This window comes from Coffea arabica, chromosome 4e (assembly GCF_036785885.1).
Source record: "Coffea arabica cultivar ET-39 chromosome 4e, Coffea Arabica ET-39 HiFi, whole genome shotgun sequence".
In the NCBI taxonomy this organism is placed as follows: domain Eukaryota; kingdom Viridiplantae; phylum Streptophyta; class Magnoliopsida; order Gentianales; family Rubiaceae; genus Coffea; species Coffea arabica.
The window spans coordinates 12,754,185-12,771,377 of NC_092317.1; the positions used below are offsets into that span (position 1 = coordinate 12,754,185).

At 39.4% G+C, this 17,193-nt stretch overlaps 2 protein-coding genes and 1 non-coding gene across 3 annotated transcripts; 1 reads left to right on the forward strand and 2 right to left on the reverse strand.

Annotated features, from left to right (window-relative positions):
* The first annotated feature begins 8,816 nt into the window (after positions 1–8,816).
* LOC140005471 (limonoid 7-O-acetyltransferse-like) lies at positions 8,817–9,317 on the forward strand. The gene has a single exon (XM_072046469.1). The coding sequence runs from the start codon at positions 8,817–8,819 to the stop codon at positions 9,315–9,317; it is 501 nt and encodes a 166-aa protein (XP_071902570.1).
* Positions 9,318–12,558: 3,241 nt separating this feature from the next.
* LOC140006057 (1-deoxy-D-xylulose 5-phosphate reductoisomerase, chloroplastic-like) lies at positions 12,559–14,189 on the reverse strand. Its single transcript, XM_072047680.1, has 5 exons — positions 14,036–14,189; positions 13,799–13,903; positions 13,547–13,668; positions 13,249–13,395; positions 12,559–12,907 (listed from the first exon to the last, which is right to left on the reverse strand). Exons 1-5 carry the CDS (start codon positions 14,078–14,080, stop codon positions 12,739–12,741), a joined length of 588 nt encoding a protein of 195 aa, XP_071903781.1. The 5' UTR covers positions 14,081–14,189; the 3' UTR covers positions 12,559–12,738.
* A 2,417-nt stretch (positions 14,190–16,606) lies between these two features.
* On the reverse strand, positions 16,607–16,713 carry LOC113743122 (small nucleolar RNA R71). Its single transcript, XR_003461007.1, has one exon. It is a non-coding gene; the product is annotated as a small nucleolar RNA R71 (small nucleolar RNA).
* Between the last annotated feature and the right edge of the window lie 480 nt (positions 16,714–17,193).

The following is a 17,193-nucleotide window of genomic DNA, read 5'->3' on the forward strand; positions in this document are numbered from 1 at the left end:
CTTTTACAATTATATGATTTATTTTTAGCAGTAGCAATTGCTGCTTGACAATCACAGTGTATGGGAACAAGAGGCAACAGATACTTAGTCGTAGGAATACCGATTAAGAACTTTCTTTACCAATCAGCCTCAGAACCAGTCAACTCCAGAGCTATAAACTCTGATTCCATAGTTGATCTAACAATGATTGTCTGTCTAGCTGACTTCCATGCTACTGCACCACCACCGAGGGTGAATACATAACCACTAATGGATTTTATCTCATTTGAATTTGAGATCCAATTAGCATCACTGTACCCTTTAATACAGTGGGCAATCTACAATATAAGATACCATAATTCATGGTACATCTTAAATATTTTATTAGTTTGACTAATGCAATCCAATACTCACTATTAGGATTGTGAGTATACCTGTTCGGTCCATGACTCAGGCAACTTTTCAATTAGCATGCCAACAGCAAATTTTTCAGGCAAATTTATGTCTTCATTTTTGAGGTCCTCAAGTAGCATTTGGTACTCCGTGATTTGTACTTCCATTTCTTTGTCTTCTATCATCTGCTACTGGTTGTATTTTCCCACAATAAATTTTTGTTTGGTGGCATCTTCAGCGGTGAATTTTGTTATCAAGATGTTATGGATCACAGGGACTAAAATGTAAACAGTCAAGAGCCTGAGGGATAATATTGTAATTCATTACGTTAGTTAGAATAAGGGTGTAACTACCATGCATGCAGACGGCAGGGAAAGTTGTTAAAAGGGTGTAACTACCCATGCATACAGACAAAACCAATTTGTTAGCAGGAAAGCACTGCCTATATATGATGGGCTGGGTAGCAGTAGTAGGCACGGATTGTATGATTTCTTTTCTTTCCTTGAATCTGAATAATATTCTTCTCTCTCTCTCCATTACCTCTCGGACCCAATCTTTCATTTCTTTTCTTTCTACTGGCTCAAGTCATAACAGTGGTATCAGAGCCTGCGACCCTTGGATTGCAGGCTTCGCCCACTCAAACCTTCTTTCGAACCTTCTTTCACAATAGTAATCCGCAGCTGAATCTGCCATGGCCGAGGGCACTCGCTTGAAAACTCTTGAAGAACAGATACGCAAGCAAGAGACTCGGTTGCAGGGATTCATCGATTCCACGCAAGAGGCGTTACAGATTATGGAGGATAAATTGGAGTCGCATTCTGCAAAAATGGAGTCCAACTCCACGGAGATCGGAAGTTGCATGGCGGCTATTATGGCTCAGCTCAACCAGATGAAGTCCAGCCATAATGACCGTGGCATCCTCACAACACCTACAGGGTCTGCCGAACGAGGTTTGACCTCTGGTGGTGGAAAGCGAGGGGAAGGCGAGTTGGGGCAGGGGGAGAGGCTCGACAGAAGTCCTTTCTTTCTAGGGACTCCAAGGCTGGAGTTTCCTCATTTTGAAGGACGGAACCCGAGGGAGTGGGTTAGGAAGGTAGAAAAATTTTTTCTGGTCTACCAAATACCTGCGAGCCAGATGATGAACATAGCTGAGCTCCACTTGGCGGGGAAAGCAGATGTTTGGTTTCAGAGTTTCAAAATAGGGCGGCGGACGATACAGTGGGAGGATTTCAGTGAGGAGTTGTGTCGAAGATTTGGTGAGCTTGGGGGACCAGATGTAGTGGCGGAGTTCAACAAATTGCAGCTGACCTCTACCGTCATTGATTACCAGGAAAAATTTGAGGAGCTAAGGGCGTTGGTTTTGGCCAAAAATCCAGGTTTGAGCGAGCCTTATTTTATTTCAAGTTTCCTGAGTGGATTACCCGAGGAAATCAGGACAATGGTCAAGGTTCATAAGCCCGCCACCCTACAAGAGGCATTTGAAGTCTCCAGGAGTCAGGAAATCGCGATGGAAGCTCTGGTCAGGAAGTACAAGTCCATGACTAGGGGCGGTGCATCATCCGTACCATCCACGGGAGGGGGAGGACAGAAGCAAGTAGGTCTTCCATACACAGGAGAACAGCTAGCTAAGAAAGCCTATCCTACCAACTCAAATAGCTCAAATACCAGTTCCACTTTCAAGAAGATATCCCCCAACGAGTTCCAATATAGGAGAGAACACAATCTTTGTTTCAAATGTGGAGACAAGTTTGGCCCCGGCCACACTTGCAGGAACAAGGGAATACACATGATCGTGACAGAGGAGATGGAGGTTGATTCGGGCGAGAGCGAAGAGGAAGAGATCATTCAGTATAGTGGGAAGAAAGAGGAGCGCAGCATGCATACTTCTGGAAAAAAGCCAGACTCTGACATAGAATTCACCATTCACAGCCTGTCTAACGACATGCTAACTAGTGGCACTATCAAATTGCAAGGAGAGAGCCGAGGATGTCGAATAAATATATTATTGGATGGGGGAAGCACACACTGTTTCATCAAGAGAGCCACTGCAGCAAAATTTTTGGGGGATGTTCAGGCTCACAGACCTTTCAAAGTCACCATTGCTGATGGAAAGGAACTCATCTGTACTAGTTGGATCCCGGAATGGAGGTGGACTATACAAGGCTATTCTTTCACTCATGCTGCGTTCATTCTAGACCTGGAGCCATATGATCTCATTCTAGGCGTGGACTGGATGAAGAAGTATAGCCCCCTCACTTTTGACTTCAAGGAGCTCAATCTCTCCTTTGACTATGAGGGGGAACGGGTAGTGCTACAAGGAAACAGCCGAGATGATGCAGTCACCTTGAGTAGGGGAGATTCCGGACCTGTTGGGATTAGGAACAGAAGGAAGAGGATGCTTAAACAATTCGACAGGATCAGCTCCCACTCCACTCAGGTAACTACATTACAAACTTCTATTGACCAACTACTTGTTGACTATAGTGATGTATTTGGAGAGCCTAAACAGTTGCCCCCTTCTAGAGCATATGATCACCAAATACCCCTCAAACCTGATGCCAAGCCTTTTAAAATACCACCCTACAGATACCCTCACGCACAGAAAACTGAAATAGAGAAACAAGTGAAAGACATGCTCCACAGTGGAATCATTAAACCGAGTCACAGCCCTTTCGCCTCACCCGTTCTACTGGTCAAGAAAAAAGATGGGACTTGGAGGTTTTGCATTGATTACAGACAATTAAATAGCCTTACCATCAAAGATAAGTTCCCAATTCCTATTATAGATGATCTGTTGGATGAACTTTGCGGGGCCATATATTTCTCCAAAATTGACCTCCGATCTGGTTACCATCAGATCAGGATGTGTATAGAAGACATACCTAAAACTGCTTTTAGGACACATCAAGGCCTTTACGAATTTGTTGTAATGCCCTTTGGGCTTACTAATGCACCAGCCACCTTCCAAGCACTCATGAACTCCATATTTGAACCATACATCAGGAAATTTGTCCTTGTTTTCTTTGATGACATATTGATTTACAGCCCTGACCCTGAAGCTCACCTCACACACCTGAAAATAGTACTTGACACACTCAGACACCACTCTCTCCTAGCCAAACTCTCCAAATGTTCCTTTGGTCAGTCGCAAGTAGAATATCTTGGTCATGTGGTTACCCGAGAAGGGGTGATTGCTGATCCTGCAAAAATTGACAGCATGCTTTCCTGGCCTGTCCCTGCTTCGGTTAAGGCTCTTCGAGGCTTCCTGGGGTTAACGGGCTATTACAGGAGGTTTGTGAGGAATTATGGTTTGATCACCAAACCTTTGACTGATCTTTTGAAGAAGAATAGCTTTAACTGGACACCTGAGACTATGTTGGCCTTCAATGAGCTCAAAAAGGCCATGAGTTCTACACCTGTGTTGGCATTGCCAGATTTCAACAAGCCATTTGTGTTGGAGACAGACGCTAGCAGTAAGGCTATTGGAGCTGTGCTCATGCAGCAGGGACATCCTATTGCCTTCATGAGCCAGGCGTTGGGACCCCAGAACCAATCCTTATCTATTTATGAGAAGGAGCTACTTTCACTCATTTCTGCCGTGACCAAATGGAGACACTATCTCCTTGGGAACCATTTCATCATAAAAACTGATCATTACAGTTTGAGGTTCCTATTGGAGCAAAGGATCACCACCCCACTCCAACAAAAGTGGCTCACCAAACTGATGGGGATGGACTATGAAATTCACTATAAAAGGGGAAAAGAGAACTTAGTGGCTGATGCCTTGTCCAGAAAGGGATTGGATGATGGAGGGGAGGAGAGACGAGTGGAGAGTACAAAGGGGGTGCATGCTATGTCTATAGTCAGACCAATGTGGCTCACGAAGGTGATTGAGAGCTATAATGGTGATCCCAAGGTTAAGGATCTACTCCAGGCTCTGGCAATAGATGACCAAGCCATACCCGATCACACTTATCAGCAGGGAATCATCAAGTACAAGGGAAGGATACTGATTGGAGCTACAGGAACTTTGAGACAGCAGCTTATCTCATGCATGCACGAATCATGGATTGGGGGTCATTCGGGAAACTTGGGCACTTACCAGAGACTGAAGGGGTACTTCTTCTGGGCAGGCATGAAAAGAGAGGTGGAGGACTTTGTCCAACAATGTGAAACTTGTAAGATCAGTAAAGGGGAGCATTGCAAGTACCCGGGACTGTTACAACCATTGGACATTCCGGAACAAGCGTGGCAACACATAGCAATGGATTTCGTTGAGGGGCTGCCCAAATCAGAAGGGAGTAATGTGATCCTGGTAATAGTGGACAGGTTCACCAAGGTGGCACATTTCTTCGCTATCAGCAACCATTACACTGCCAAAGGAGTGGCCCAGGTGTTCTTCGACAACATATACAAGCTCCATGGGTTACCGTCAAGCATTGTAACTGATAGGGACAAGGTGTTTACAAGCATATTTTGGCAAGAACTATTCAACAGAGTGGGCACCCAGCTGCATTTGTCGACCAGTTACCATCCTCAGACTGATGGTCAAACTGAAAGAGTGAACAGGTGTTTGGAGACGTACCTAAGGTGCTTGTGCTTCGAACAACCCAAGAAATGGAAGAGGTGCCTCACTGCTGCAGAATGGTGGTATAATACTAATCATCATACAGCTCTGCGAATGTCACCCTTCCAAGCCTTGTACGGGTATACCCCACCCCAGTTGAGTCTAAGAGACAGGTCCTCTAAAGTAGCTGAGGTAGAGGACTGGTGGGCAGAAAGAGTTAATTGGAACCAATTGCTGAAGGAAAACTTACTCAGAGCCCAAAACTTGATGAAGCAGTATGCTGACAGAAACAGGACGGAGAGATCATTTGAAGAAGGTGATCTGGTGTATCTCAAATTGCAACCATACAAACAGACATCCATTGCCTTAAGGAGGAATTTGAAGCTCTCTTCCAAATACTACGGGCCTTATAGGGTGCTGGAAAAGATTGGACTAGTGGCTTATAGGTTGGAGCTACCTCAGGGATCAACCGTGCACCCTGTATTCCATGTTTCCTTATTGAAACCATCTGCAAAAGGAGCTGTTGTACACTCGCAACCACCCACGCTCACTGAGGAGGGTGAGGTCAAAATAACTCCTGCAGTTGTCCTTGCTAGAAGGACTCTGCAACGACATGGGAGAGACGTGGAGCAAGCATTAATCCAGTGGGAAAATCTTGATGCAGCTGACGCAACTTGGGAGGATATCACAGTGATGCAGGCTCAGTTTCCTGAGTTTGGAATCCCATCCTAGAGTCTACGCGACTTGGGCTTAGTTTTCTAAGTTTGGAGTCCAATCCTAGAGTCTAGGATTGTGTGAAGGGGGAAGTATTGTTATGGATCACAGGGACTAAAATGTAAACAGTCAAGAGCCTGAGGGATAATATTGTAATTCATTACGTTAGTTAGAATAAGGGTGTAACTACCATGCATGCAGACGGCAGGGAAAGTTGTTAAAATGGTGTAACTACCCATGCATACAGACAAAATCAATTTGTTAGCAGGAAAGCACTGCCTATATATGATGGGCTGGGTAGCAGTAGTAGGCACGGATTGTATGATTTCTTTTCTTTCCTTGAATCTGAATAATATTCTTCTCTCTCTCTCCATTACCTCTCGGACCCAATCTTTCATTTCTTTTCTTTCTACTGGCTCAAGTCATAACACAAGACTTCCCAAATTGTCTTATCTTCCTTGCAGCTACAGTACACATCAAATAATTTAGGGTAAAAAATAAAAAAATTCCCTATGCTAAACCTAATATACAAATAAACCCCCTGTGATTTCAAAATATACAACACGACACCTCATGTTTTGAACTAAATTGTAATCCTGACGGAAATTGGTAAAATTAATGGGCACTGATGTACTGGAAGTTAAAAACAAATTCTTTGACTTAATTTTTAGCAAATATTCTTATTGTACCCCTTAGCCCCCAATAAAACTCCCAGCGATGTTTGTGTAGAGAAATCCAACGTACTTTATGTTCTAGCAAGCCGCAACCGTTGGGGGAGCCACTCCACTGGACCTCCAAAGTTTGGAGGAGCTACGGCTTACAATGGCCACAATCCTCCAGCTATCTATAACAAACCTGGGTGAAAGTCTCCCAAGAGGGTGCACTTGGGAAGAACTTGCACAGGAGATCCACAAGGGGTCAGAGAGCAGGGAACTCCTTATTTTTCTGATAATTGAACTGATGAAAGTTCAGGTGGAAAATAAGGTAACCCAACATGCTCTTCTCATTATTATGAAGTGGAAGTTCCCCAATCGGCCTGACCCGGTCTGCCCTTGGACTTTTCCAGAATAGGATTCTAATAATACAACGCCGCATTCTCTGAAAATTGAGGAACAAGAAGAGATCTATTAAGAGAAAGATTTATTCGAGAGAAAATCTTAACAGTTACATCTTTACATGACACTTCATCCCCATGGTTTCTCAATTGAGAAACTTTCTGACTTCATCTGTTCTTTGCATCTAGGAGACACTTTCCTGTTTTTCAAATAGTTCTAAACAACTTTTTCTTCTTAAAAAATATGCTGGATGGCTAGTTTCTCTAGGGCGGATGCCTCTTAAAAGGGAGAACTACGAGGAGTCCGTTTTCTTTGAAGAATTGCCTTTTGTTTATAAAAATGAGGACATTTTGGTCCTTTCATCAGTGCCCGTTAATTTTACCTATTTCTGTTAGGGTTACAATTTAGTTCAAAACATGAGGTGTCGTGTTGTATATTTTAAAATCACAGGGGGCTTATTTGTATATTAGGTTTAGCACAGGGGTTTTTTTTTGTTTTTTACCCAATAATTTATTTGAAAGTGTTTGTAAAATAGTATGCCGACATACCTTATTAGCATATTGCCACGATTCTTGCGTCTTGACATCCATAGTTGCAGCTGGTTGTGCTTCTATCAGTGCGTAGGTCACTCCATGAACATCCAGTAGAGAGTGCACACGTTCTTGCCACCTTCTAAAGTTTTTATTGACAAAAACTTCAATTTTGGAGACGTCTGGAAAAGGTCTTGCCAAAGGTAGCATGACAGCAACTGAGTCGGATGTAGCTTGTGAGGCGTTAACATTGTTGGAGGCCATAGTTTCTTAGATTGTAGTAAAAAATAGCCAAAAAGCAACGCTAACTAAACTAATCAAATGTAGCTTGAGTTGTGGTTAGAAACATTGTCCTAAGAAACTATTTCATGAGGTTGAAATATTTTTTTAGAGTTAAACAAGCCTTCTTCTTGTTTATAGTAAGAAGGATCAGAACTTTAGCAAGCTTTGGCTAAATCTAGCAGAGAAGGAAAGAAGGAGAAGAAAAGAATGAGAGGAAGAAAGCTGTCAGGAAGGTCTCTACTATCAGCTGTTGGTGTGTCTCTGAAATGGAAGCACAGCTCCTTTTTATAGGCAACAGAAAGTGTACGTTGGTGAGAAATAATATCAGATAACAAAAAAAAAACGTGGTTAAGAGTAACGTTTAATTTATTATGTAACTGAAAGTAACGTTAAATTTATGTTAATAGATAGTAACCGATAAAATAAAAGGGCACGTTATGAAACATTATAACTTTGTAACTGATGAAAGAGTCAAATTTTGAATTGAAAAATATAAAGTAAAATTTATTTTTGGTGGGAGGGACATCCGTCAGTTTGAACAAAAACGACCCAACTCAACTTCCCTCTCATGCACGTAAACCCAAACTAATTACCAACTTAATACAAGCTCAATAACAAACTACGCTTTATAAATGATGATAAGTCCCTTTAGTTTTTCAATGTGGGACAAGATCTTTTGAAATATCTCTTTTATTTACAACACACATTGACTCTAATGATGATGGAGTTTACTATACTGAAGCTCGAGTAAGTATTCGACTCTCAGATTTCCTCAAAGTGCCTGAGAATGAGTTGATAAATCGGCTGTTTGCATTCGATCCAAGTTCCGTGGAAATAATGTCCCAAACTTATGTAGCCATGGTTCAAATAACCATTTTTTCCTGCGGTGGCATTCCCATTGGTCTTAGCGCTTCTCACAAGATTGTTGATGGTCTCTCAATGTCAACATTTATGAGTGCTTGGGCTGCTACATCACGTGAATCCTCGGAACAAATAAATCCCAATTTTGTTTCACCTTCTCTGTTTCGCCAGTTTCCCTGCTATACTTCTAAATATTCCAAGTTATTTACGCCTGTCTCCACATTGCAATCCAAACGCCAATTAGACGAGCACAATTTTGTAACGAAGAGATTTTTTTCGACCACTTGGCACTGGATGTCCTCAAAACTAAAGCAACTACATTATCTCTGAAACCAAGTTCAGTCGCACAGCTGTTATGGGACTTCTGTGGAAATCTGCCATAGTGGCCTCACAGAAGAAGTTGAGTCTGATAATCCCAGTTAATCTAAGGACAAGATGTTCTCCCCCTTTACCAAGTCATTCATTTGGAAATATAGTTTGGCCGGCATATGCTCAAAAGGGACAGATTCCAGTCCAGAGTTGCAATTACTGGTTAACTGCACAAGGAATGCCATTACTACTATAGCCAGTGATTTTGTTGAAGGTATGAAAGGTCAGGATATGTATCTTAAGTTGATGGAGACATTAAAAAATTTTGAACAACTGCTTTCTAACCCCAACAGCTCGGCTGAAGTTTTTATCATCAGCAATCTTTGTAGGACTGGTTTTCGTGAAGTTGATTTTGGATGGGGAAAGTCCATTTGGTCTTTCGTCGGCCGTGAAAACAGAAACATATATGGATCCAGAGTCGAACGTATAGCATGGCTAATGGATACAAAAAGCGGTGATGGGATTGAAGCATGGGTAAACCTAAAAGAAGATGACATGGCTACATTTAAGAAAAATCCAGAGCTCCTGGCTTTTGCTTCTTTAAATCCTAGCCCCCTTGAAAGTTAGGTTTCTTGTGTATGATTGATCGACAAGCGTGGTTTTAGTAAAGGTTTGATGACTCGAAAATATAACTAAATAGAAGGATAGAAATCATTGTGCTTCTCCTTTCTAAGATAAGAGCAAACAGGGCAATTGCAACTAAACTGTTTAAATTAAAGCTCCCCAATTTTATATCTAGAATTTTCCTTTAGCTAAAATGATTACTCAGCTGATTAAATTGTATTTCCTTACAGCAAATAACCTACTCCTGTATTAGTTAAGTGACAGACAATGCATATGCTTTTATTAGTTGAGTATGGTGGCTGGACGGAAAGGTTTCAAATCATTGGACGAAGCTTTAAAGTTTAAACCTTTATGCTGAACAGGGCATTCCTATCTCTATCAGTGTTTTCAAAATCGGACCAGATCAGCCGGTTTGACTGGTTGAATCACGAACCGGTCATATCACCGGTCCAATTCTATGTTAGAGTTGACTTTGCTAGAAAATCGGTCAAAACCAATCAACTCGTGAAAAATCGTTGAACCGGATTGAACCGGTGGTTTTTGGTTTTCAAGTTTCCCCTCTTTTTTTTTTTTTTTTAAGTTTTGCAAAATACAATTATCAAGATTCGAACTCAAGACCTTTGTAATAGAAGACAAATGTAATAACCATTGCACCATCACATCTTACTAGTTTTTTTTTTATAACTTATTTATATAAAACAAACTCCCATATTTCTTTTTTTAAATTTTTTTTATAAAATCTTATCCTCTCATGATTCTTTCTTTTTAATATTCAACTCTCTCTCTCTCTCTCTCTCTCTCTCTCTCATCTTTTCTTTTGTCACTCCCTTTTTAATTGAACCTCTTTCGTTTTAATTTATTGATGTTTTCTTCCATCTTTTAATTTTGCTTTTGTCCATTAAATTGAAAAAAGTTAAAAAAAAGAATTATTTTTCTTTAACCCAAATTATTTAATGCCACAACCGCTCACTTTTATCTCATTTTTTGTTTCTTATCAAGTTTGCATTTCTATTTTCGATTCTCTTGACTTCTTTCAAACTCCAAACTTCCTTTTTTAAATTGCAATCTTTAAATCTCAAAAACGTAAATTAAAATTTAAGTTTACAATGTCTAAATTCTCATAGACGTGAATTTTGTATAATTTCAAAATATTGTGATATTTTTGGGTTGGATTTAAGATTTTTTTGGTAGATATAATTGAAATTGAGATGAAATTTATTTGTTTCAACTTATAATTTAAAAAAATTATTTTTGAAAATCTAAGTTATTCAAAAATAGTAAATTTTTCATTATATAAAGTTTTAAATTAGTCTATTGCATGTCTTATTTTGTGCATATATATTTATATAAATTATTTTTAAAAAAATTCATTGAACCGGGGTTGAACCGGTCCGATCAGTTGGACCTTGACCCTTTCACTTCACCGGTTCAATTGACGGTCCGAGTTTTAAAACATTGATCTCTATACATCTATAGAGCTCTGACGGTTTTTTGAGGTTATAGTTTTATTAAAAAGAATTTTCCAGCAAGTGGGAAAATGTGAGATTTAAGAAATGGAAAAGGGGAATGGGAATTGGGGAAGGGTAGGATTTAAGAAATGTGAAAGGAGAATGGAGATTTGAACCCAAAATTTCTAGATCCTAAAGCCTCAACCTTATCACTTGACCAAGGCCACCTCAGTCTTATTGTTTTGTAGGTGTTAACGAGTGTAAAAGTTTGAAATCTGCAATTAATTGTCAAAAGTACTCCAATGTCAAGATAGAAATTATTCACTAGCAATAGAAGGGTTACGAATAGATTTTGAAGACAATAAAAGGATGATGTAAAATAGGACTAGATTATAGGGGATTAAAGTATAATGTATACTGCATTTACATATCTTGACTACTTCAACCATGTTAGTTTCTAAATAAGGAAAATCTTGAAGTTTCAACTGGTTCGTTATAACACGATGATTTCATCAATTTGATATTTTAGTCCAAATGATGTATAACTTTTTAAACTATAGAAGAATTATGTGGAAAAGTACTAAAATACAAGATGTAAAGTGTAATCTACCCTTGCTTTTTTATATAATAAATTAAAAAGTCTTTCCTTCTTTTTTTTAAAAAGATATGGTTGTGTTAAAGGCTTCATATTGACTGTTCATTTTAGCAAATATAGTTGTATTAAAGTCTTTCCTTTTTTTTATATATAATAGATGAAACAGTCTTCCAATTTTCTATGTTTTTACATCTGATCTGGGTTGTGCATTTTATCCATTGGGAGGTAGAAGAATTGGTAGAGAGCTCAAATTCTTCTGCATTGCAATAGCTAATTTTTTTCCTTTTTAGTCTGCTAGCAAATCTAGATAGTTATATGGATGAATCTTCTGCATTTTTAAGTCCTGGTAGTTGCCTGCAGTCTTGCCTTTTCTAACTTGATTTGTGATGTTGTTGTCCACCTTGAAGTCTCATCAGTTGCAAGGATTGCCTTTCTAATTTCATCTTGTGATATATTGTCAATATTAAGTCTCCTAATTCTCGGAAATTGTGTTTGCTGAAAAGCCTATGCAATGGTAGCCTATGCAATGGTATGGAGTTTTACCCTTCTTAAATCTAGTAATTATCCTGTCCATTTCGGTGTCCTAACTATCAATAACTTGTGGATGAGCTTTTTCCTTGTTTTCTTGATATAAATTCCTAAGCTTTGTGGCCATTTTCAGCCTTCTTGAATAAGTGCAAAATTTGCAAGTCTCAGAGAACAGGAGTTTTTCTTTTCATAAGTCCCTTTTTGTGATTGTTTATTTTTGCCCCCATCTCTCGGTAGTCTAGATTAAACCAACGCTTAAAAAAAGGAATTATTTTAATTTACGTTTCAAGTGTTTCAATTTTCAAAGAAGGAAATTGTTATTTGTGCATATTTTGTTTCCTTTAACGTTTTCCTGCAAATCTACAATTTGCACTTATTCAATTTCAATGAGCTGATAATAAGAAGGCAATAACTTGTAGAACAAAGACAAAAAGGAAAAAAGCTTCAAATTAGAGAAACGAAGGTGCTTTTCATTTCGACTGGAACTTCAAATTTACTACATTTTTCTTCAACAAATGCTCTGTAAAGTGTGCGTTTGTGTTTGTGTGTGTAAATATGTGCTTGCATTTTTGTTTTTTTAAGTTGAAGAGATTCTTAAGTTTACCTGTTTCCCCACACAAATGTTTTCTTTAACACTAATCTTTGAGATCTCTATGCTTCACAGGCTAAGGAATGCAGAAAAAGACATTTATAATCTGTAATGATGGAACATTAGAGATGCTCATGCAGTTCATCCCTGAATTCTATGATACAAGAGCATCATGCTCCACTATCCCATTCATCAAATTTAGGCAAGATCTGCCAATACAATGAGAAGAGATACCTCTGATTTGCATCAAAGCCGCCTTGTTCCTTATACAAGAGCAGGCCTTAAGCCAGCAGAGAATTGCAAAGTTGCTGCATAGTCACGTGCCCACAAATCGTAATGTACAATTTCCTCGAGGGATGGGGAGGACACCAATTCTGCTTGATGCTTGTTGCATGTTAGCTCCACAACCTTGAAAATGTCCAGATAGCCTATTCTGAAGAAATGGTACACCGTACATTAGACAAGGTGTACATAGCATGAAAATGACATCAATTTGATAAATGCTCCTGTCCAAGGCCAAAGTGTGAAGTGACAATCATGCTAAAATGAAAGCAAGGACCATTTACAATCATGCTCCTGTCTATATAGGCTGTACGCCTTTACTTTCCGAAGATAGATACTCCTCAAAATATCAAACTTTCTATGTTATTGTGTGACGATTGGTTGAATGGCAAATATTAGTGAGAACGGTTAGTTGCAAGTGAAGCAGCCACAAGGAAGAAATAGAACCTTGTGGTTGATATGTTAAAAAAAAAAAAATTGAAGGAGACGTACTGCTCATTGATGAACATTTCGACAGCTTTCTCATTTGCAGCGCTGAGAACTCCAGTCATGGTCCCTCCTGCTCGCCCAGCAGCATATGCGAGTTCCATTGATGGATACTTGACATTATCTGGGGCTTTAAATGTCAGAGACCCAAGCCTGAATCATGAGTTCTCTAAGTTATATACTGTACAAAATTTGGTCAATGTAAAAGTAGAGAAGTGGAACTATCATGCATTTATGATATCAGAAAACCTTAAAATTGTTAAACAAATTCAAATGATAAACAGAAAACCAAAAGGAAAATTACTTGCAAAGATCAAGGCTTGGCCAAGTTATCTCAGAACTGTAAATTCTGTCTGGCCGGGACTTTGTGTAAAGAATGGGTAACCGCATGTCAGGCCATCGTAATTGTGCCAATATCGATGAATCCTGCAATAGAAACAAACGTGTGGAAAATGTTTTAAGTCAACCATTAAGAGTAAATAACCTTGCAAAGCAAGAACCTCACTTTAGCTCAACTCTTGAGAAAATATAATGATGATACACAAGAGGGTTATACCTGTGTTTCAACCATTGAGTGGATGATAGATTGGGGATGAATAACGATTTCAATGTTTTCATAGTCGGCCACATAAAGATAATGGGCTTCAATAACTTCAAGTCCCTGCAAAGAAAAAATGCTCCATGACAGAGTTATCCAAATATTTTGGTTCGTTGGGGTTCATGCGAAAGTTCAAGAAGAAACAGTTGTCGTCATGGTCAGGTGAGTACGCCAGAAAAAAGTCCAGAAAATCACCTTATTGAATAAGGTGGCAGAATCCACTGTAATCTTTTTTCCCATGTTCCAGTTAGGATGCTTCAACGCATCTGCTACTTTGACGTCTTTCAATTTCTTAACTGGCCAATCCCTGGTGTTGATAACATAACAGATTGCAAATATCAGTTCAACAACTCCAGCAATGAGAAAAGAGAACAAAATTTCAAACACTAACGGAAACTGAGAGAGAGAACAGATGTGCAGTTTTTTTCATGATGTATAGAAACTAAATTTCAGTTCAACAACTCCAGCAATGAGAAAAGAGAACTAAATTTCAAACACAAACAGAAACTGAGAGAGAAAACAGGAGGTGGAGTTTTTTCATTGTTCCAGGCATGAGAGCTTATTGTGCATTTTGTGTAGGAATAATGATAGGGTGTTAATTGTTAGTAATTTTATTGTTAATTCTCCTCTTTATCCTTGCCAAATATTGCTTTAATTGTCAATATATATTTATATTTGGTATTTGGATATAATTTCAGAAAGTGGAGCAGAAAAGTGCTAAAAGGGGACCTTCTTGAGAAGATTTCTCCACACGTGAGAAACTTTCCACAATCAGCCCAAATTGTGCAAACCAACGGAATTGCTGATGAAGAGTTGCCTTCCTATTATTAAGTCCTGGCAAGTCCACTAACAATAAGAAATCAAAAGGAGACAATTCTGCGGGGACCACGTAGCATTGATTTAGAAAATGTGTTCTTCTTTTGGGAGATGTACTCATTAGCCATAGGTGGACTTTGATGATGAAAGTAGCTTTTCTATTTGCTTCCTACGTAACTAGTTCTCTTATGAAAACTAGTGCGGAGGAGAATTGCAGGAACAAGCTTCAAAAAGACATTAGACTAGTTTTGGAGTTTTCTCTCAATATAAGCTCCGTAGGAGGATAGAGGAGTTTTTAGTTTTTCTCTCCGAGGGATGTTCCAGAGGAGAGAATAGGGAGTTGTTTTGGTTTGTTGAATTCTATTGTGCAATTTTCTTATTTTCTTCCGAGAGCTTTGTTATTCAGTCTCTCAATTATCGAAGAAAGATGATGTCTTTAAATTCAATTAAATTGCGTGGGAATTTTCTTATGAGGCGTGGCTAATTTTCTCATCTAGTCAAGGATCAACGCGAAGACGCAGTCCCAAATATCTGTGAGATCTAATTAATTTTACGTGTTCCTTAATTTGTTAATATTTGCATGTTTTCTATTTTAATTTCCATGGGATTATTTTGTTAATTGGATATCAAGGGCCCGATGTGCAATTTGACTTATTAATCTCCTGTCAAATTAATCAATTAAATCCGTAATTGTTTAGTTGGTTAATATTAGTGACAACTAGTATTTTCACATACTAGGAGAACATGCAATCTGATTTAAATAACCCTCGTAGCGTGTTATTAATTTGGGTTAGGCTTTTCTAGTTTTTAATGCAATTAGGAAATTAATTCCTACGGTCGTACCTAGGAGTATTTCCTGGTTAGAAGTAATCAACGGTAGTACCTTGGTTATCAATAAATTAAGGAAAAGCTGGTCGTTAGAGTTTATCGGCGACTATAACTAGCCTATTAATAAAATTAAGTGAACCTTCTTTGCATCAATGATCGGATGAATGGACTGTGTCTGCGTAGTTGTATCCTTGGCTAGAATTTATTTATCATTTATCTAATTGCATTTATCTAATTGCTATTTACAATTGTATTAATTAATTATTTATTTTTGGTTAAATTATTTAATTATTTTTAGTTAAATTGTTTAATTATTTTTAGTTTATTTCTGATAAAAAATCCCCCGTGTCCTGAACTTGAAAGGAATCAAATTTTTCCCACTCCCTGTGGATTCGACCCTACTCACTACTATACACAGAAAATTCATTTTTCTCGAGTAGGTATTTATTATTGCACAGGCTCGACACCTGCCAATTTTTGGCGCCGTTGCCGGGGACTGGCGTTAATCATTTGTTTCTTTTTAAGTTCATTTTTTTTCTGGTATTTTTCTAGTTTATGCCTCGCTCTTCTCGTACAGGCGAATTAATTTTCGACCCTGAAGTAGAGAAGACCGCGCGTAGAACGAGGAAAGAAACCAGGCGGCTCAGGGAGGAGCAATACGATATTGCACCTCAGGGACTTGATCCAGAGGTTGAGCCGACAAATTTGTCTGGTGACAATTCAAGTGATTCAGACCAAGAGGAAGTCACTATGGCAAATGCACGAACACTAAGGGAGTTGGCTGCTCCAGATTTAAATCAGCAGCCCTTGTGCATTACTTTTCCACATTTAAATGATGACACTCCCTTTGAACTAAAATCTGGTCTAATTCATCTCTTGCCATCTTTTCATGGTCTACCAGGTGAGGAGCCCTACAAGCACTTGCAAGAGTTTGACGTCGTTTGCAACAGTATGAAGCCTCCGGGAATTACTGAAGAGCAAATAAAGATGAGGGCCTTCCCCTTCTCTTTGAAGGATTCCGCAAAAGACTGGCTCTACTACCTACCGCCTGGTAGTATCACCACGTGGGACCAACTAAAGAAAAAATTCTTGGACAAGTACTTTCCTGCGTCTCGAGCTGCGAGCCTAAGGAAGGAGATATGTGGCATCAAACAACACCCAGGCGAGTCACTCTATGAGTACTGGGAGAGGTTTAAGAAACTGTGCACCAAATGCCCTCAGCATCAGATAAGTGAGCAACTGCTCATTCAATATTTCTATGAGGGGTTGCTTTTCAGGGACAGAAGCATAATCGATGCTGCAAGTGGAGGGGCATTGGTGAACAAGACTCCTCGAGGAGCCTGGGAGTTGATTGAAGGGATGGCTGAGAACTCACAGCAGTTTGGTTCAAGAGAGGACATCCCGACGCGTAGGGTGAATGAAGTAGAAACATCCTCTATTCAACAGCAACTCTCTGAATTGACATCTTTTGTGCGACAACTAGCTGTGGGGAATACATCGCAAGCCAAAGTGTGCGGGGTATGCACTGCCGTGGGTCATCCTACGGAAATGTGTCCATTGGTTCAAGAAGAAACTGCTGAACAGGTGAACATGGCTGGCCACGCGCCCGCGCCAAGAAAGCCGTACGACCCATACTCAAGTACCTACAATCCTGGTTGGAGGGATCACCCCAACCTTAGTTATGGAGGAAATAGGCAGTCTAACTTTGT